Source organism: Chrysochloris asiatica, unplaced genomic scaffold, assembly GCF_000296735.1.
Source record: "Chrysochloris asiatica unplaced genomic scaffold, ChrAsi1.0 scaffold00348, whole genome shotgun sequence".
Taxonomy (NCBI): Eukaryota; Metazoa; Chordata; class Mammalia; order Afrosoricida; family Chrysochloridae; genus Chrysochloris; species Chrysochloris asiatica.
Window position 1 is genome coordinate 249131 of NW_006408866.1, and position 22022 is coordinate 271152.

Consider the following 22022-nt stretch of genomic DNA (forward strand, 5'->3'; position numbering starts at 1 on the left):
CTGAGTCTCCAACCCTGGCTAAATGAACGTAGAGAAGTTGATGGACCTCTTGGAGCCTCATTCACCTCATCTGAAATGTGAGTGGACTGTAATGCAATGTACTTCAAAGGGTGATAGTGGGAATAAGTGATGTGGGCAGCCTTGTGGCCACACAGAGAAGAGCTTCTGCAGTTCCACCTCCTAGAACTGAGACACTTCTTATAGAAACCCTAGGAACAGGCACCTGAGAGAAACCTTCGCAGTTGTTCACTGTAGCATTGCCATGTATTCGCAAAGATACTGTAAACAACCTAAATGTCCATCAGTAGAGGCCATGGACACAGTAGGGTACGCTACACAGTCCTTAGAATGACTGAGGAAACCTCATGGAAAGTAGGTCACGACATTTTTGTTTGAAGGAGAAAACCAAGAACCTCAAGTTATATACCACGGATTCCATTTATGGGGAAAAGCACTGCCAACCAAACTGTGTGCATTTGCTTACACGTGTATTTAAGGAAACGCTTGTTTTGTTTAAAGATGGTTTGATCTACCCCAAAGTGTTGATAAAGACACCCCTCTTCAGAGTGGGATATGACTGTGGGGTTAGGTGGTTGGGTAACAAAAGAGATCCCTCACTCTTCTCAAGACTTCTGTATTTATTTGATATCTAATCATCTTTAAATTCATTACATACTTGTATCATTTGAAAAAAAACAAAACCGAGGCTTTTGGTATCTCGTGACTGAGTGCCCCAGGTTTACTTGCAATAAATCTGCCTGCTGTTGAAAAAACAAAAACAATAAAAACCACTCCCTTTTCCTGTTTATTTTTAAGGTGGTTACTGGACCTCTGGCATAACCCACTGCCATTGAGTTGATTCCAACTCATTGTGACCTGGAGAGTGTGTGTGTGTGTGGGGGAGGGGGGGACAGATACAGTGAAGAGCTTCATCTAAGAGTTGAGAAGCTGCTGAGAATAAGGATCACAGGGATAGTCATGTGGTTGACTGTGAACAGTTTGTCTAGTGCTTACTATATGTTTTCTAAGAGTCACAGTCAGCTCAGTGGCAGCAATGAATGTTCAGTGGTTGTTCAGTGGGAGAACGCTTGCCTTCGATGTGGGAGACCTGGGTCCGACTCCTGGCCAATGAAATTCACGCACAGCTGCCATCGGTCGGTTACTGAAGGTTTGTGTGCTTGCAACGACTCGGCAATTAACAACAATGATGCTGAACCAGATTCAGCAGAGCTACCAGACTTAGGCAGACTAGGAAGAAAGGCCTGGCAATCGATTAATTCTGAAACCCAGCCCATGGAAGCACTACAGGGATCACAACAATCTAATCAATCAGGAGGATGGCACGGGAGCTGCCACTGTTTGGCTCCCTTGTGTATGGGGGTCACCAAAGCAGGTAACACCATGCATCAGTTAAGTGTTCTCAGTATTATACCTGCATGATTGCATTGAATCCTATGACTTAGGTATTGCTATGATTACCTCCACATTTTATGAATGAGAAAGTAGGCACAGAGCTGAAATAACTGGTCAAGTTCACAGGACTAGCAAGCAGTAATGCCAGGGCTTGAACCTACACCAGGAAACATGGCGTTCCTGGGTAGAAACCTGGAGGGTCTACACTGACAGGCGGGCAGTCCTCCCTATGGAGGTCGTGTGAAAATCAGTGCCATTCTCACTCTTCAAGCTGTCTTTTAAGATGGTGCAGTTCATGGGCTACAAGGTTGGTGGCCCTGGAGCTGCTGAAAGTCACCGATGGAGAGTGGCTATGATTACGGGGTAAGAGGAGCACCCCTCACACTTACTTTCTAGGAAAATCCACAAAAAGCGTCACAGCCAAGATGATGATGAGGTCGAAGATCATTAGCTTGTACATTTCCTGCCCAACCTGGGTCTCCCAGCACTGAAACCAAAAAGAGCAAGCGACACTGAGAAGCCGACGTGGAATGATCTCCATTACCTTGTCCATCTCCAGACCCTGCTGCTTAGGGCACCAGCAGATGCACCTCTGAGCCCAACAGACTCTGGCTTTCAAGCCCCTACTAGAGAGGATGCTGGGATTCTAAGCCATGGTACTGTCTTTCACAATCACCCCTCCAGCGGCCTTACCGGGTAGAGTTTCTGGTTGTAGCCACAGAGTTCACATGTAGAGTTGTCACAGGATGTGATCTTGGAGCCCAGGGTTAACACCAGCACACAGATGGTGGCCAGTCGCATGAAGACACACCTTCAGAGATGAGAGAGAGGAAAGGGAAGGCAGAAGGCAGCTCTCAGGTAGGCTGGCCGCCCTCGCTTAAATGAAAACCCATGCCATCACTAAGTGTGGGGTCACCTGCCATTATGTGCCTTCAGTGGAATGTGACAGGAAGTTCACAGTATCACCAATGAAGTTTCCATAACTAAAGAACTGAAATGGAATCTAACAAAAATATCTTAGTCTACACAGTGTTGACGGGGACTACAGGGGATGGAAAACAAATTAAACACTACCATGATGCAATGAACTAAATACAGAATAGGGGACCTTCAACAGAACAAACGACCCAGTGTCTTCCACAAACCAAGGGCATATTTAAAGGAGAGGAGGAATTCTTAAAGAATACAAGAGGCTTGGTGGTGGTTGGTGGTGGTTATGTGCTGTGGAGTCGGTTCCGACTCATAGCAACCCTGTACAGGGTCTCTGAGGCCGTAAATCTTTACGGGAGCAGAAAGCCTCATCTTTCTCCCGACGAGGCTTAAGAGACATAATAAACAAAGGCTGAGTGTGGGCTTTGCTTGGGTCCTGATTGGAACAAACCTAGAAATCCAACCGTGACTGTATGAGAGCAATGGACTGCTAATTTTATTGGTGTGACGATGTTTACGTTAAAAATAAAAAGTCATCCCTTAGACACATACGAGAGGGTTTCCAAAAGCTCATGGAAAAATTCATATCTTTTCATTTCATTTTCCAAGAACGTTCTGAAGCTCCCTCGTATATACTGACATGTTGGAAATAAAATGGCCTGTTGCCTGAGGTTTGCTTTAAAAGACAGCAGCACAGTCCAGGAACAGAGGACCCTAGGACCATCAAGGAAGAAGAGCACAAGAGGAATGCAGGACCCTATCAAGACATGTAGTGATACCAGAGATGGAGGCAGAGATGAGGACATGGAAAGAGGGAGCAGCTGAGGACTCTGGACTCATGGAAAGAGAGGGACTGGCTGCTAGCAGTCAAGAGGCAGACTCACAGAATGTGCCCTTTGGTTATTTAAATGATTATATATTCCTGGGGTTTCTGTGTATATTCCACCCCCCAAAAAAAGCAGGGAATGGAAGCAAATACTGTTGAATGATGATGCATGGAGGAGATTGTAATCATTGCAATGAAACGATAGTGTAAAGCTGATGTTCTCCCATGTAAACTATCACTCAGTTCACAATAAAAACTTAAAAAAAAAAAAAAAAAGACAACAGCAAAAGTGGGAAGAAGAGATGAAACACAATTAGTAGACACTGATAATGGGTGGAATTAATTGACAGGCACATGTGGGTTCATATTAACCATCTACCCTGCTTTTCTGATTACTGCATTTTCAAAATAAAAACACTGAAAAACAAACAATTAAGAGGCGAGTGTAATGGTGGACATTTTGAGAAGCAGAAAGAAAACTTGCCAGTCCAACACAGTTCCCACACATTTGTGGACTTCCTGGACCCTTTAAATGCACTTTCATCTCTGGCATTTTCAGAACATCCATCCTCCCAGGGCCCTACCCTACAACTTCAGCTGTCAACGTGCTAATTCAGGGACCAAGAGGAAATTTCACTGAGTATACAAACTCTGATTGGAGTCAAGGAGGATTCTTGGCTCTGGAGAAACATATACCACAATTGATTAGTAATGTCTGCCATGGACAAGTGGTGGTCTGCTTAATGTGTTGATCATCCTGGATTCAGGTGTTACCTAAGAATTGTCAAGCGGATCTCAAAGCCTGGGGAATAATCTTCATAGTGGATGATCTTGGCAAAGATCATTGGGGTGATAAAATTGGCCAGCGTGATCACAATAGAGGGCAAATACAGGATCAGGAGGTTCTCTCCAAACACCATCTTGTCAATTTCCTAGGAAGGTAACAAAGTTCATTGGTCAAAAGCATAATAAACAAAGCTGCATCACAAATAAACGGAATTTATAAGAACTCAGCTGTACGTGTTTGGCAAGAATACAAAGCAAAACACATCTGTTACTCAGTGTAAACAATGGCTTATGTTGTCAAACACAGCCATTTCCTAGCTATTTAACAATTTTGAGTGTAATTAAGGACACTAAAAAATGGTTAAAATGGCAAATGTTTTGTTATGTTTCACTATAACAACAAAAAATTTTTAAGTCATCTTCTTCCTTGGATGTTAAAACAAAAGAACCACAATTTAGTACCTTGCTGGAAGAAAACTTAGTTCCATTCGGTTTATTAAGGTGAAGACTAAAATCTCCATATAATCTATATCAACAGGCAATCTAAAAAAATATTTCCAAGGCCTAGCAATCTGTTTCTGAAAGGTCACAGCCAAGAAAACCCTGTTGTGAACAGTTCTACCCTGTAACACAAGAGGTGAGACACCATGAGTCAGATTGACTTCATGCAAGTGGGTTGATTCATTTTAATTCACTTGTAAGGAGACCTGGTGCTCCAATGGTTAAGCACTCAACTGCTAACCCAAAGGTTGGTGGTTCAAACCCATGCAGTAGCTTCACAGAAGAAAAACCTAGAAACCTACATCCATAAAGGTAGCAGCCTACAAAACCCTAGGGGACAGTTCTCTGTCACATCGGGTCACTAGAAGTCAAAATTGACTCAATGATACCAAATGACAACAATTCACTTAAAATAACCATTCTCTCCTTCTTTTACTATGTAGCCAAACAGACACTTATCCAAGATAAAGACTAAATTTCCTGACCTGCCTTCTAGTTCGGGACAACTATGTGGCTAAATTCTGGCCAAAGTGAAGTTACAAGGGGGCTTTCAAAAGTTCATGGAAAAAATCTATTATCTTTTTGTTTTGTTTTATTGTGAATTATGTGATACTTTACATGGGAGAGCATTAGCTTTACATTCATCCTATCGTATATCGTTACATTACCATGGTTACAATCACCTCCATGAATCATCAACCAACTAAAGGGTATACTCTGCAAGCCTGTCCCCCCAGTCATTAGCACACAGCTCCTCTCCCTCTCTGGGTCTAGAGTCCCCAGCCACTCCATCTCTCTACATCATCATCTCTGCCTCCTTATCTGTTCTCTGGGTAGGGTTCTGCACTCTGCTCTTCTCCCTTGATGGTCCCAGGGACCTCTGCTCCTGGACTGCAAAGTAAATCACTCCCCTCCTTTTGATACAAAATGTCTACCTTTATATTTCCAACCCTCATAATCAGTCCTGATAATAATTATTCACTATTGTATCACAAGAGACCTATCTGCATTTCATTTCATCAGCCCCACCTAGACAGATTGGATACTACTCAGTGGAGATTCTACCTTCCTCCACACCTTCTGGATCTAGATTCCCTCTTGAAAGCTTGTAAGCCAGTCACTTCTTGCCTTTGAAGTCCCCCATTTTGGGTAGCCAATGTCTAAGTTGCCCATCCCTGTCTACTCTGTGTATGGAGGGGGTGGGAATGATCCTTGCTGTAAAGATTTGTTCCCTCTTTTGAGCTACTGCATCCATAGGTGTAGGTCAAGTTTATCAAATTGTATCAGATCACTCTTTTTTTCCTCTTCTTTCTTCTTTTAGTTGATCTCTGATCATTCAGTCGTTGAAGCCAGGTCAAGTGGGTATTATCTGCAAGTGTGGATGTTCTTGTGAATATGCCCTCTCTTCTTATCAGCTGGATGCTTCACTCTCCACTCTAGTCCCCTGTGGCTATGTCACTGACTCTGGGCCCAAGAGTCCCCAGGTCTTGCCACACTGCGGGCCAACCAAGTCTCCACCTGGGTTCACAGGAGTCTACTGAATGTTGTAGGGCTTAGCTCGCAGCTTCATTGCTGTTTTTCCCTCACTTCCCCTTATCAGTGACAAACGTGCTCTGGTAGCGTAGTGGTTACGAATCGGGCTGCGAACCTTAAGGTCAGCAGTTTGAAACTACCAGCCGCTCTGCGGGAGAAAGATGAGGCTTTCTACTCCCGTAAGGATTTACACCCTCGGAAACCCTGTACAGGGTCGCTATGGGTCGGAACCGACTCGACAGCACTTAACAACAACATTCCCATTGAGTCTTAGTTTGAAAGGGGGTTTGTTCTGAGGAGGCCAGACCATTTGCCTTGATGTCTCCAGGCAAGCAACTTGCTTGTTCTTGTAGTAAACTGTCAGACTGCCGTTATTGTTTTGTATTTTTCCTGTCAGTCTGTCAGTCTTTCTTTCAAGAAGTATCTTCTGTTCTTTTAGCTGCTCTAGGAAGTCTATTATCTTTGGATTCTATTTCTCTGTGAACTTTTTTAAGCCCCCTGGATTAAGTGCAACTTTTCAGTTATGCCCTTAAAGGATAGGGCCACTCCCTCTTTTCCCTTCATCCCCTTTGCACTGGCTAGAATATGTACAATGGGGCGTGTTATCTTATACCTTGCAGAAGAAGGCCATCCCTAAGGATGAGACAGGAGCTGGGTCACTGATGACTGGCTTTTTGAAGCAAAGTCATTAGACCAAACTGGACTTTTGTGCCCACTGTTATTTTAGGTAAATGGAGGCCCCAGCTAGTAAGAAGAGTCAGGAACGAAATCCAGGCCCCTTCCCTCCACAGCCAGAATGCTAACAACTGCTATATTATGAACCCCAGGAGGAACAGGCACCTCAAATCTGTGTTGGACATTTTGTAATGTTTCTGAAAACTAGAAATTGATCACCTGTGATTTTTAGATTTCTATCAAATCACATGGAGTCCTGGTGTGGTCCTATGGGATAGAGCACTGGACTGCAAGGTAAGTTTGAACCACAAGGTCGGCAGTTCAAACTCGTCAGCCGCTCCTTGGAAACTCTACAGGGTTGCTACGACTTGACAGCACTTAACAACAATCATATCAGCCGGAGTCTCGGTGTGGCACAGTAAGCACTGGACAACTAACCACAAGGTTGGTGGTTCAAACTCACCAGTCATTCCTTGGAAATGCTATACAGGGTCACTATGAGTTGGTACTGACTGGACGGCACTTAACATCATATCAGCCTAATTTGCGCCACCATCCATAGAAGAGAAATAATAATGGCTGCTACTTCACAGCTTTGCAGTGTCCAACCAGATGGTGTGACTCTGTGGGTTAATGCGCTGAACTTCAAGGTCAGGTTAAACTACAGGATCAGTGGTTCAAACTCAGCAGCCGCTCCTTGGAAACCCTATACAGGGTCGCTATGAGTCAGAATCGACTTGACGACAACCAGATGAAAAGTTCATTTCCACAGAGTACTTACTTTTTTCATGTGTTCTTGTGAAAATATAGTTGCTCTATAGATTGCATAAAAGCAGGCCGCTAAAACAGCCAGAACAATGCAGTTCAACAACAGTCTCAAAGAGTAAATCCTTATTGTTTCCTCCGAGGTCCTTTCTGCTATCTTCTGTCGTATTCTCTCCTCTTCCAGGTCTGCCTGAGGATCAAAGAAAAGTCACTGGTGAGCACTGGGCTGGGAGGCTATCTGCGTGCGAAATCATCCTATCCCTCCTTAGCCATCTTGTTCTTAAATAGTTTTTCTTAAATAGTCCCCTTCCACAAGATGGCTTTCTAGGCTGAGCCCAACTAGTTCTCGTGTCTACCAAAGGTCCAAGTCAAACCTCCTACTCTGTGGGAGAAAGATGAGGTTTTCTGCTCCTGAAAAGATTTACAGCCTTGAAAACTCTATTCAGGGTCTCTGTGAGTCAGAACCAACTCAGTGGCACACAACCATCACCACCATATGTAGTTTCTTTAAACAGTATATGGGTGGTTGATTTTTTTTCCCCCTAACCCAATCTGGCAGTCTCTGTTTTAAATAGGAGAATTTAACATGTTCACATTCAATGTAACAAATAATATATTTGATTTGATTCCTTCCATCTTTATTAAGGTTTTCACTGTCTGTCACACTGTTTTTTTGGTGGGTTGGATTAAAAAGCCATTTATTATTGATTTTCTTCTAATTAATTTGAAAATTCATATTCTCTCCGCTCCACTCAATCACGATAGCATTCCCTCTTGAATGCTATTTCTCCTGGCATCAGGAATGTTTACAGCAGGTTCTCAGGTGGGAAATAATGGTATAAAGTGGGAGAAGGTGGAAGAAGGACATCATCTCCTTCCACCCTTATGGAGTTTCTACCTTCCTTCCCAGTCCCACCCAGTTCCTAAGCCCACCATCCTGCTTGGATCTATGGTGATCAACCCCAACAAGTTGTTCTCTACAAAGTGTTAGTTGCTGTCAAGACTATTCCAGCTCATGGTAACCCCAGAATAGAACGAATCCATAGGGTTCCCTTGGCTGACATCTTAATCTTAGATCTTTAGCAATACTGCCGATTGGGTTTGAACCATCCATCTTTCATTCAGAGGCTGAGCACAAACAGTTTGCAGCAGCCAGGGAGCCTCTCTTGCAGACTACCCAGGGGAAACTAGCTAAGCACCAGAGAGATCCTGGACTTCATCTAGCTCCTCTGTAAGCTGCAAACTCGCCTCCTCCTAGGCACAACCCTATTGGCAAGGAATCAGCGAAGAGAAAGTAGCACTCACTCGGAGCTCGTACCGCAAACTGCTGTGCTTGAGGTCTGCCATGCTGCGGTTGGTGATGCAGAAGTCCCAGCCAGCAAAGATCTTGTTGCAGTAACTCTGGAAGTGCTCCTCACTCCGAATCAGGTTGATTTTGAACCCTTCCACAGACCTGACCCCAAATCACAATCATCCTTCTTATAAGAATAGCAGCAAAATACAGCCCTGCAAATTGGCTTTGTCTCAGAAGAAAAAAGTTAGATATGGGTACATATTCTGCCCATTCCAACATGCTCAAGTTTGGGCCCATTCTAAATATATGTTGTAGTTAATTAGATATATCCTTGTTGAAAACAATTTCCTTTCATCCATCCATGTCTTTAACCTAGAGGTCTAACATGTTCTAGTTCTGCCATTTTTGCTCCCATAGGGCCACTGGCTATCTTTCATTTCCATAAGTACATAAATGTCTCTACTCCTGCGTCAGGGCCTTTGCACTTGTGGTTCCCCCTACCATGAATGGTACCTTTCCATCCTTTGGTTTCCAGCTAAATTGTGTTGTCATACAAAAGAAACCTGATCAAAAGGAGGAAAAATGCAAAACAAAATTTAAAAAGTTTTCTGGAATCCAGTTTTTCTGGTGTCATGGACACTGGATAAACCCCTGATACCACTGCCCTGAGATAATCTTTAAGTTTTAGACAAAAATATCCCTGGATGTCATTTTTAAACCAACAATGAAACCAAAAACCAAATCCATTGTCATCAAGTTGATTCCTATTAATTTTAGCTTAACTAGTAAAGGAGGTCTGCCTTCAGCATTATGCACTTTTTTAAAAAAAATGTTTTATTGTGAATTATGTGATAGTTTACATAGGAGGACATCAGCTTCACATTGATACCGTCTTTTCGTTTCCTTGCCATGGTTACAATCCCTTCCATGAATCATCCATCAACCAAAGGGCAAAAGGTGTACCCCACAAGCCTGCCCCCCACCCCGGTTGTCCACATACAGCCCCTCTCCCTCTCCAGGTCCAAAGTCCCCAGCCACTCCATCTTCCCACATCGTCTCTGCCTCCATCCCTGGCATCACTGCCTCTCTGGGTAGGGTTCCGTTCTCCGCTCTTCTTTGATGGTCCAGGGACCTCTGCTCCTAGACTGCACTCCCCTCCCTTTGCCCCAAAACATCTACCTTTACGTTTCCAGCCCTTACAATCAGTCCTGATAACAATTATTGGCTATTGTATCGCAAGAGACCATCTGCATCTCCTTTCATCAGCCCCGACTAGGCAGAATGGATACTACTCAGTGGAGATTCCACCTTGCTCCATGCCCTCTGGATCTAGGTTCCCTCTTGAAAGCTTGTAAGCCAGTCACTTCTTGCCTCTGTAGCCTCCCCATTTTGGGTAGCCAATGTCCAAGTTGCTCATCCCTGTCCTCTCTGTGTGCAGAGGAGGTGGGAATGATCCTCGCTGTGAAGATTTGTACACTCTTTTGAGTTACTGCTTCCATAGGTGTCGGTCAAGTTCATCAAATTGTATCAGATTATTCTTTTTTCTCTCTTCTTTCTTCTTCCGGTTAAGCTCTGATCATCCAGCCATTGAAGCCAGGTCAAGTGGGTATTATCTGCAAGTGTGGGTGTACTTATGCATGTGTCCTCTCTTCTTATCAGCTGGACTTCACTCTCCACTCTAGTCCTCTGTGGCTATGTCACTGACTCTGGGCCCAAGAGTCTCCTGGACTTGGCACACTGTTGGACAACCAAGTCTCCATCCAGGTTCACCGGAGTCTATTCAGCGTTGTAGGGCTTAACTTGCAGTTTCATTGCTGTTTTTCCCTCACTTCCTCTTATTGGTAACGAATGTGGTCACCAATCAGAGTGCATTCCCATTGAGCGTTAGTCTTAGAAGGGGGTTTGCCCTGAGGGGGACCCGTCCACTTGATGTTTCTTGGGCAAGCTACTTGTTTGTTCTTGTAGTAATCAGTCGGCCTGCCTATATTGTTTTGTATTTTTCCTGTCAGTCTTTCTTTCAGGCAGTATATTCTGTTCTTCTGGCCATTCCAGGCTGGTCTGCTTGTCCTTTCAAGTGGAAATTTCCTCTCAGAAGATTCTGGATGCTGTTCAGGATTCCACCTATGGTCTTGTGTAATGCAGAGGCTCCACAGGAAGCCTCCTTCGCTGGGCATGTTGTAGCCCCATTTTAGGTACTCCAATCAGTTATAGGTAGAAGACAGACTAACAAGCTTTCTATGGTGGTATTTCTGGCTATTCCTTTCTCTCCCCTTCCAGTGTCTATTTTATAGTGGTATGCCAGGGAAACCAAGATTCAGTAGACAGTATGCATGTTTAAGATCTATCTACATGGGATCAAATTAATGACAACTACTTGAAAGATTAAATAGGACACTTAAGGAACAGTGAGTCTGTTAATGAGAGGAAAACCTCAGTGAATTACTTAATGTCTCTTCTAACCATAATCTTTGTAAATTCCCACCAGGTCTGGATAACAGAAGGTGGTGGAGGGAAGGTGCTGACAGAGTCTATGATTCAGCTGTGAGTGACTAATTGTGACTAATAGGACTAATTGTGACTTATCACCGTTGCCATTCTGCTGGGTATAATAAAATGAGTCATCTCAGTAGCAGATAGGGGAATCTAGCTACTCTCAAAGGAGAGCCAGGAAAGCAGTGCATCATTTGGACCCTGAGATCCCTTGGTCCTTGTCCCAGGGGACAGAAAACTACTACACCAGAAGAGGGGCAGAGGAGCATGAGCAGCAGAACCAAGACCCAGACCACAAGACGGAGGGGTGGGCAAGTAAAACTGAGTGCCTTTGGGCAGGAGGTTCACTTGTGGAGTGGGTTCCCTTCAGGTACTTAGTTGGAGGACCTAGAGCTGAGTACCTTCAGGCTGAAGCTTAGAGGAGTGGAGGGTCCGCTGGGCATTTATCAGCAGTCCGAAAGAGCTTTGTAACATTATCTGGGCAGAGACTAGCCTGACTGTGGGCATAGCCGAGGACAGGCTGTCCTAACTATAAGAATTGTACCCTGAGCTTTCTAACCCTAAACTGTAACCTACAATTTTCCCAATAAACCCATTAACTCAGAGTATGGTGTCTGAGTTCTGTGTGGATACTGCAAGGAGTTATCAAGCCCAGCTGAGTAGAGAGTGCTATGGGAGGGATGGTTGGTACCATGCTTATTTATTTTATTATTGGTTTTACAGAGGGTGAGGCTGGGTGCAGAATTCAAAAATGTAAACAATGTCACTGAACTGTGCATGCAGAAATTGTTGGAATTGGTGTTCGGTTTTGCTGTATATTCTCATAGGCAACAATAAAAATAACTGCAAAAATAAACTACAATAGTCACCCCATGGGTTGGACTCCCCATCAATATAAGTTGTGGACCCCTTTTTTATTCCCTTCAAAACAATGAACCTAATCTGCAATGATCTTATTTCTCACTTACTGTGTTTGGTCCCTTACTCTCAATGAATTTTAAATTCCTTGAGAGCAGATGCCTCGACTGTCTTGCCACCTGGTCAATGTGTGGTTGATGGATCATGAAAAAACAAAAATGACAAATCTAACAAATTAGTGAGCACCTGTTTAAACCACCTGCATCTGTGGTACATTTCAGATTTTTTAATCAATCAAAAGGCTTCCATGAGAAAACAAAAAGTACCCTTGTACATAATATAAAAACACCACATGCCACACACAGGTGTCTGCAGTAGAAAGTGGATATTTTGAGGACTCACTAGTTGTTACTAGTTGGCACAGTGGCAGCTGCAATGGGCTCAAGCGTAACAACAATTGTGAGGATGACACAGGACTGGGAACTGTTTTGTTCTGTTCTGCATAAAGTCGTTACGAGCCAGAACCAACTCCGCAGCATATAACAACAAGAAGTTGTTACAAATTAAATTCTGTCCCCAAAAATAGGTGTTGGAATCCTGTACCTGTGAATGTAATCTTGTTTGGAAATCATTCTTTGCTATGTGAATTAGATCACAGCCAGTTAGGGTGGGTTCCAAATCTAATCACTTCTGAGTTATAACAAGAGCACCCCAGACACAGACACCCCCATGTTAGGACATTGTACAAGTCAAGGAACCAAATTGAAAACCATTTTCTTGTTGGGCTATTGACACAGCAGAGACTCTGATTTGGACTTTGAACTTCCAGAACTACCAGAAAATGTGTTTGTTAAAGCTATCCACCTGTGGTGTTTCAGTTACTGCAGCGTTAGGAACCAAGATACCAATGGGCCACAAAGATAAGAGAAGTGGTCCAAAAGTTCATAGCAAAGAATTTCTATCACTGTTTAAAAGTGTAGACTCCGAGGTGGTGGTCTTAGTGATTGGCTGTTGCTGTAACAGAAATACCACAAGTGGATGGCTTTAACAAGCAGAAATGTATTCTCTCACAGTTTAGGGGAGGGTAGAAGTCCAAATCTAGAGTGCCGGCTCTAGAAAGCATTCTCTCTTTCTCAGCTCTAGGCCTTTGTCCCTTTTCAGCATCCACAGGCCCAGCATTCCTTGGAGATCTCTATGTGTCTTGCCATCAATCTTCCCCTGGATCTGGGAGCTTCACAGTGCAGGGACCCTGTGTCCTAAGGGTGAGGTCTACTTCTGGCTCATCTATCTTGGTGGGAATAGGTCCCTCTGACCTTGGCTCACTTCTGTCATCTTTTATCTCGTTAGTAAAACGTGTTGCAGGACACATTGCAGGAGAGGTGCAAGCTAGATGTCAAAACTGTGTGGCTCCACTTCCATACATAGTATAGTGCTGTTGCTAGGAAGTGGTTGTCCAACCAGGGGCATTTAGGAGCTTCCTTTGCAGCTAGCAATGGCCACGTGACTGAGTTGTAGCCAATGGGATGAGAGTGGCATGCAGCAATTTCACAGCTAGCTCCTCCATGTTCTTTTTCTGATGCTTTTCCATGTTCTTTTTCCGATCAGCCCTCAGAAGGACCTTCAGAGTCATATGTTGAAGATGGCAAAAGCTTGGTCAACTTGAGTCCCAGAATGACTCCAAGAAGACATCTACCATGCTAACCTGCATCCCTAGCTAGAACTGTCAGGTAAGAAAGAACTTCCCTTGTGTTTGAGTTACTGTGTTTTTCATGACAGTTGTTGATTAAATTAGTTGAAGTTGTTATTAGCTGTTGTTGAGTAGAGACCCCGATTCATGCCAATCCTATGCATAACACAACAAAATGTTCTCTGGTCATGTGACAGTCTCATGATCATCTGTCAATAGGACCATAGGGCTTTCATTGGCAGATTTTGAGAAGACCATCAAGACTTCTTCCTAGTTCACTGTAGTCTGGAAGCTCCACTGAACCCTATTCAGCATCACACAATACGTGTACACCTACAAATGTGTAGACGCATTGGATGGGAATCAAACCCAGGCCTCCCTGACTGAAGATAATTCTTTTCTTCCAGGAGACCACTTGGCCACCATGGGAAATGCCATATTCTTACGTGGCCCTACTCATAAGAATCAGGGGATCGGACACTTGAACCAATAGGGACCCATCACAGGCACTGCTCCCCATGGTTACAGTTGATTGGTTTAGGATTGGGTACTCAAATGACATAGAGCATACAAGGTGCTTCCCAGGATGTCTGCACCCATGGCCCAAGAAGCCACGGACTGATGGAAAGAGAATCAGAGACAAGAGAGCCCTTACTTTTGTTTATTCCAACTATAACTACCTCCTTGTCCTTGCTGTAATTTGGAATTTCCTTCTTCTGTTAGTTCCCTGAACCACTCAAAGTCCCCTTTGCTCCAGTTAGCAGAGTTGGCTTTCTGCCACTTGCAACCTAAAAGAGACCTGACTAATATCTATCATATCAGAGCAAAGATAAGGTCAGAGTATGATTTGGGGCCTGTGTTTGATTGAAGAACTTCAGGCTGCTACTTCTGGCTCCCAAATTCTGGTTCCATTCCCTGCTGGTGTGCTCAGCTGCTCACCCATTTACAAACCTTTCCTCACAAAGCCCACCCATGGACTCTCTCAGCCATGGGGCAGTAACTCCCAGAACCCAGATTTCCAACAGACTTTAAGAAATGCAATTAGTGGACCAATGTTACCTTTTCACTATCCAAAGGAGACTCAAGGCCAGGTAAGCAATGGTGCTTATCAAATAAGCCAGAGGAAGGTCATAGATGAAGTTATGAAATTTCACTCCATCAATGGTATAATGTCCGTAAAAGAGAGAGGTCTCCTCCAAGAATCCCTGAAACAAAGCCCAAGGGGTGAGGTCAGACCAATGAGTACACCGCAGGAGAGAAAGTCACTAACCTCAGAGAACTCAGATTCCAGGGTCTTGTTCATTGCCGTTCCCCTAAAGACCAGCACATTCTCCCTGGTTGAGGAAGTGCTCGGTCAGTGTTTGGGAAACACAGCACTGATAGATTTGAGCATTCAAAATAAACTGAAAAAAAATCTGGAAATGAATAGAAATAAATTCTGTTGACAAACAGTGTCAATGAGAATAAAATACTTAGGGATAAGTTTAGCAAAAGTGTAAACTTAGTGAAAGGAATTAAAGGAGATCCAAACAAACAGGCAGGCATCGCATGTTCACAGATTGGTTGGTTGGTTGGTTATGTGCCGTGGAGTCAGCTCCAACTCATAATGACCTTGTATAGGGTTTCTGAGGCTATAAATCTTTAGGGGAGCAGAAAGCCTCATCTTTCTCCCACAGAACAGCTGGTAGTTTCAAACGGCTGACATTGAGGTTAACAGCCCAACTCGTAACCACTACGCTCCCAGAGCTCCTTATGTTCATGGATGTTGTTAGGTGCCATCGAGTCGGTACCGACTCATAGAGACCTTATGCACAGCAGAACGAAACACTGCCCGATCATGGGCCAATCTCACTACTGTTATCACATTTGAGTCCACTGATGCTGCCACTTGGCCAATCCATCTCTTTGGGGGTCTTGTGCAGCAGATTTGCCTAATGTAATACGTCATTTGATTTCTTGACTGCTGCTTCCGTGAGTGTTGAGGGTTGATCCAAGAACTTGACAACTTTAATCTTTTCTCCATTCATGGATTGTTGTTTCTAAGTGCCATCGAGTCGATTCTGACCCATAGCGACCCTCTATAGGGTTTCCAAGGAGCAGCTGGTGAGCTTGAACCACTGACATTGCAGTTCAAACGACTTTGCAGTCTGACGCAATAGCCCACAGCACCACACCAGGACTCCATTCATGGATAGGAGGACTTAATATTGTTAAGATGGTACCACCAACACCCACTACCATCCAGTCGATTAGCAACTCATACATAGCAATCCTGTAGGACACAGTAGAACTGCTTCTTAGGGTTTCTGAGGCTTTCATCTTACAGAAGTAGACTGCCACACCTTCCTCCCGAATGGGTTTTACCTTTCGTTTAACAGCCCAGCATTTAACCCATGGCTGCTGTTAAGATGGCTATTGGTAAATGCCATCGAGTCAGTTTTGACCCATAATGACCCTGTTTAGGGTTTCCAAGAAGCATCTGGTAAGTTTGAACCATCAACCTTGCAGTCTAACACATTAACCCAAGCGCCACACCAGGACTCCCTGAATTGACCTACATATTCAAGATGGCAGCACTCCCCAAAACTGACCTACATATTCAATACAATCTCTATCAGAATCTCTGGAGGTGTCTGCTGAAATTGACTAGCTAATCCTAAAATTCATATAGAATTGCCAGGGATCCAGGAGAGTCAAAGCAATCCTAAGAGAGAAGAACAACATTGGAGGACTCAACATTTCCCACTTACAAAACAAGACAATGGAGCAAGAATAAAAAAGACCTACAGAAAGAGTAATCCAAGAGTCGTAGGGTGTAGATATATACACAAATCAAAGGGCTAGAACTGAGAGCCCAGAAATAAGCACATGTAGGTATGGTCAAGTGATTTTCACCCAGGGAAAGAAAAGCCTTAGGTGGGACAGGTGAGCCAAACTCATTATCAAAGCGAAGAAATGATTTTCCAGGCCCAGTGGACTCTGTCCTGTGTGATTACATGACTTTGAGGAAGAGATTGGCAACTGCCCAGAAACCCATCTGGGGTGACATAAACAGGTTTCACACAGTCATGCAAGTTTGCAGAGTCATGTCGTGGATTAGACGTTGGGCTGCTCACTGAAAGGTCAACGGTTCAGACCCACCAAATGAAGCCACCTGCTCCCATAAAGATTCATAGCCTCAGAAACTCTATGGGTCATGAAGAGTTGGAATCGACTTGATGGCAGTGGGTCTGGTTTGGTGAAGAGCTGAAGAGAATATGGGGTCTTCTTTTCCTACTGTTATTTACTTATTTTTTTAGATAAGATTTACTCAATTACTCAAATAGTATAAGAAGAGTTGTTGTTGTTAGGTGCCATCGAGTCAGTATGGATTCATAGCGACCTTATGCACAACAGAACGAAACACTGCCCAATCCTGGAAACCTAACAACAACAAAAACCAAGTTTTTGACCAATACACCCCAGGGCTCCTTCAAAGTAGTCTTTGTTGTTGCTGTTGTAGTTAAGTGCCATTGAGTCAGTTCTGACTCATAGCGACCCTGTACAGGGTTTCTGAGGAGCAGCTGGCGACTTTGAACCACTGACAAAATGTTAACGTTTTTTCACTGTCAAAGAATGTAAACATGTTTTATCTGTTTAATTTCAGTTAATTGGTCCACACTGGTATGAAGGTGGTAGGAATTCGGAGAGGGTTGAATGCTGAAAACGGCCCAGCATATTTCCTGTCTAATTCTAGCAGAGGGTGAATGTTATCCTTTCTTGCAGGCAACTACGAACCCTGTTTCTCTGACCACAATACTATGTTTTGTTCTTATTATTGAAAATAAGGAAATCATTTTCCCATCAACCCATTCTCAGTATCCCAAGTACAGAGAGAGCTAAATACTTACAGTGCCAGAAAGCAAGTCTATGATATAGCTGTAAAAGTAAATGAGTCCAGAGCTACTTATTGGATACATTGTACATTGTATATCTGTAAAAAAAAAAATAAAGACAAGAAAATCAGTGGAAATATTTATATAGTTTCTATCGTTTGTCCACCTAAAAATGATTTGTGAATATATGCATATGCATATATACACATTTAAGGAACTCCAGTAGCATAGTGGGTTATGAGTTGGGCTGCTGACCACAAGGTCAGCAGTTCGAATCCACCAGGTGCTCTCATGGGAGAAAGATGAGGCTTTCTCCTCCTGTAAAGATTTACAGCCTCAGAAACCCCTAATACAGGGTCACTGTGAGTTGGGACTGAATCCACAGTACACCACCACCACCACCATCATATACACACATTTAAGGAGCCCTGGTGGTGCTGTAGAATAAGCACTAGACTGCTAGCCACAAGGTCAGTAGTTCAAACCCTCTAGCCACTAATTGGGAGAAAGATGAGACTTTCTGTAAAGTCCTGTAAAGATTTACAGCCTCAGAAACCCTATCCAGGGTAGCTATGAGTGGAATAGAGCTGATGGTAGTGGCTGTGATTTGATTTTGGTTCAACATACAGTATATTTGTGTATGGACATATGTGTGATTTTCATTCGTGGAGCAAACAAACTCCAATGCATTGCGTATTGTAGCATTTTTCCCCCTAAACATTTGGAAATGCATGCTTTTCCTATACATTTTGTATGTGAATCCACATACACTATGTGTATATATTTTCTGCTTGTACACATACGTGTGTTTTCGGTTTGGGGGTTCATGCTTGCACATTTTGCGGTATGTGACTGCTCTAATTGTTATACCATTTTAAGAATATCCAATTAACAATATTTCTTGTAGCACTGTAGGATATGCACCAGACCGCAGTCGATTTGAACCACAAGGTTGATGGTTCAAACTCACTAGTTGTTCCTATACGGGGTTGCTATGAGTTGGCAGCAACTCGAGAGCACTTAACAACAAGTAATCTCAAAGCTTTTAAATCCAAAGAATACATGTATTTAAATGTCAACCAAGACTGTTATTATATCAATTTCAGTGACACAACTTTAAGCAAATGAATTTGCTTCTCCCCTGTATCAGTCAACTATTGCTGTATAACAAACAACCTCAAAGTATTAGTGAGTTAAGACACCAAATATTTACTTTCTAATTCATGGGCCTGAATTTGAGTGTATTCTGCTGACTTAGGCTGAGTCAGGCTGCACTCCAGGCTTTTAGGTGGGCTCAGGTCTATCCCACATGACTTCATTTTGGGGGCTTGGCTGAAAGAGCAATGGCTAACTGGGGGAATACACTTCTCATGGCAAACCCCAGGAGTGCACTAGGGCAACCCAATGTTGTTGTTATGTGCTGTGGAGTCAATTCCGACTCATAGTGACCCTGTATAGGGTTTCCGAGGCTGTAAATCTTTACGGGAGCAGAAAACCTCATCTTTCTTCCACGGGAACAGCTGGTAGTTTCGAACTGATGACCTTGAGGTTAGCAGCCCCATTTGTAACCACTACGCAAAGACATTTCCACCAAACATTCCACTTACAGAACCAGTCACATGGGCAATATTAGTAGGGCTAGAAGTATTCTCCACCCATAGTGGGAGGCCCTGCAAAGTCACAATTACATTGGGGAAAATAGCCCAATCTATCATCTTTTTGCTGGGCCTCAGTTTCCCCTTTATTAAAATAAGGGAGTTGAACCAGTTCCTCCTAAGGCCAATCCCAGATCTGCTGTTTTATAATTCTAACATGCACGTGTTCATTTGTTCATTCAACAAAACATTTCATAATCGCACTGTACCTGATGGATGTTGAGGATAAAAAAAATTGAGTAGGAAGAAATTCTTGCCCTTGAAACATTCAACAACAAATGCAGAGACAGACAAGTGACAGGCTTACAGGAACTCAAATGGTAGCAGAAATATGTGTTATAGGCAGACAGAGGGAGAGTTATCCTCCCAGGGGAGGACTCATCAGGACGGAATGAGCTGGCTGGGGAAGTTCTCCAATGTCATTTCCTGCCACTCTACCCCTCACTCACTATCCTTTAGGTCCCAAAACACAACCCTCAAGTCGGTTCCGACTCATGGTGACACCAGGTGCTACAGAGCAAGAGCTGCCTGTAGCCTGAATTCTTTCCTGAATTTTCTTCCCCCTGATTTATAGTTATTTTGCTATTGTTGCTGAAAATATACACAGAAAAACATACACCAATTCAAAAGGAGCTACATGTAAGAAAGGACTTCAGAAAGTTCATGGGGCAATGGAATTAAAAGACAATCAAATTGTTTCTACAAATGTTTTGAAGCCCCCTCATACCATTTAGTGACACTGAAAATTATTGGAGTTGTACAACTTCTTTTTGCAGAGTCGTTCCTCCCTCACTAATGTACACACACTGCTTCCTAGGGTTTCTTTCTAACATTGCAAGTTGCTGTTCTCAGTTTGATCCAAGAGGATAATGCTCAAGACAGACTTTTTTATTTTTAAGAGTTTAGACAAACTGTTGTTTGGTTTTAAGGAGACTTCAGGGGATATTTTTGGTTTAAGTTGTAACAATTCTTTCAGGCCAATAGTTTCAGGGGTTCATCCAGCCCTCATGGCTTCAGATAATCTGGACTCCATGAGAATTTGAAATTCTGTTCTGTATTTTACCCTGTTTGATAAAAGATTCTTATAGAAATGTTTAGTAGTGGTAGCTGAACACTATCCAGTTCTTCAGGTCTCAGGGCAAAGGAGGCAGCTGTTCATGGAGGCAATTAGCCCCACAGTCCACCTCCTCCTCTTGTTTCTGACTCTCTTTCTGCCTCTGTTGTTCCAAGTAAATAGAGACCAACTGTTTGCAAGCTTTTAAGACAAGATCCCATGGCCAAATTGAGATGTTGTATATGTCTTTGTGAGTTCACTTCTTTAGCAACACCTTCTGCTAAGGCCACCTTCACTGTGGATGCCTGCGTGTTGTTTCTGCTGTATCCCCCAATGCCCAGGAGGTGGGAAAAGGAAGGGGGAGACTTCTGATCCTATCTTTAAGGAAAACCTTTCTTAGGTAATTTTCTTTTAAAGTGTATGTATGGTAGGACAGGTATGTTATTGTTGTAAAGTGCCGTCAAGTCGGTTCCGACCCATAGCAACCCTGTACAGAGTTTCTGAGGAGCAGCTGGTGGGCTTGAACTATTTAACCTTGTGGTTTGCAGTCCAGTGCTGAACCTATAACATCACACCCAGAGTCCAAGGAGAGGGATGTAGTCAGAAGAAATAATGACAAAAAGAGATGCTAGGTGACCATTCTCTGAGTCCAGCTCCATTTTCTTCAGACTCCAGATTCAGCGACAACATGCCATTCAGGTCTTCTAGGAAGAAACAACATTGACAAAGCTTACAGCCACTTTTTATGGAGTGCTTTCCATGTGACAGGCACTATGCTAAGTGATTTGGTGGTGGTGATGTGCCGTGCAGTCGGTTCCAACTCATAGAGAACATGCATAGGGTTTCCAGGGCTGTAAATTTTTGTGGAAGTAGAAAGTCTCACCTTTCTCCTGTGGAACATCTGGTAGTTTCTACCTGCTGACCTTGTGTTTAGCAGCCCAACTTCTAGCTACTGCACTACCAGAGCTCCTTGCTAAGTAATTTACACATATTATTTTATATTCATATCATGAGTTTGATTTAAATACTTATTCATAATTTTAAATTTATATTAAGCATAACATTTATAGTTCGTTTTCAATAATTATTATTTTTCAGTGAGCTAATTATTATATGAGATGTTACTTAAATAAGGAAAGAATCATCTCATTGTTTAAATTCTCACCCCCATTCTATGGATTAGGAAACTGAGGCTCAGGAAGCTTAAGCAACCAGGAGATTTAGCCCTTGAAATGGGATCCAGCGTGTTCACTTAGCAGCAGTCAATACTTATCTATATGATGAATGTAGTATTAGAAAACAAGAACACAGCAAACACTCAAGAAATCACCGTGGGTGGGAGCCAGTGTGCCTGGGCTAAGTCAGTGCTTCGGCTTTCTTCAAATTCTGTTTTTAGATGTAGTGGAACTAAAACAGAAATAAAGTGGTCAGGAGGAATGCTGAGGCCCACAGAGCATTTCCAGAGGATTCTTCCCCTGTAGAAAGCATGAGGTCTAAGGACTCCAAGAGTCTGGTAACAACTCAGCTCATTCCAATCCTAGTCCTAGCATCTAGCCTGCACCCAGAAAGCACTCACTAAATGTCTAGTCCTAGCACCAAAACTGTATCCAAAGGGCATTCAATAAATGTCTAGTCCTAGACAGAGCCTGCATCCAGAGGGCACTCAATAAATGTCTAGTC

The 22022-nt window shown here is 43.2% G+C and overlaps 1 protein-coding gene across 1 annotated transcript in view; it reads right to left on the reverse strand.

Moving 5' to 3' along the window:
- The window catches only part of TMC7 (transmembrane channel-like 7), a 58787-nt gene that overhangs the window by 18056 nt on the left and 18709 nt on the right, over window positions 1-22022 (reverse strand). Inside the window, exons 4-10 of the mRNA XM_006875970.1 lie at window positions 17649-17731; window positions 14818-14963; window positions 8735-8882; window positions 7446-7619; window positions 3944-4101; window positions 2107-2224; window positions 1803-1900 (exon numbers count right to left, since the gene is read on the reverse strand). Of these exons, the coding sequence (XP_006876032.1) occupies window positions 1803-1900; window positions 2107-2224; window positions 3944-4101; window positions 7446-7619; window positions 8735-8882; window positions 14818-14963; window positions 17649-17731 (925 nt within the window). The remainder of the gene's footprint in view (window positions 1-1802; window positions 1901-2106; window positions 2225-3943; window positions 4102-7445; window positions 7620-8734; window positions 8883-14817; window positions 14964-17648; window positions 17732-22022) is intronic.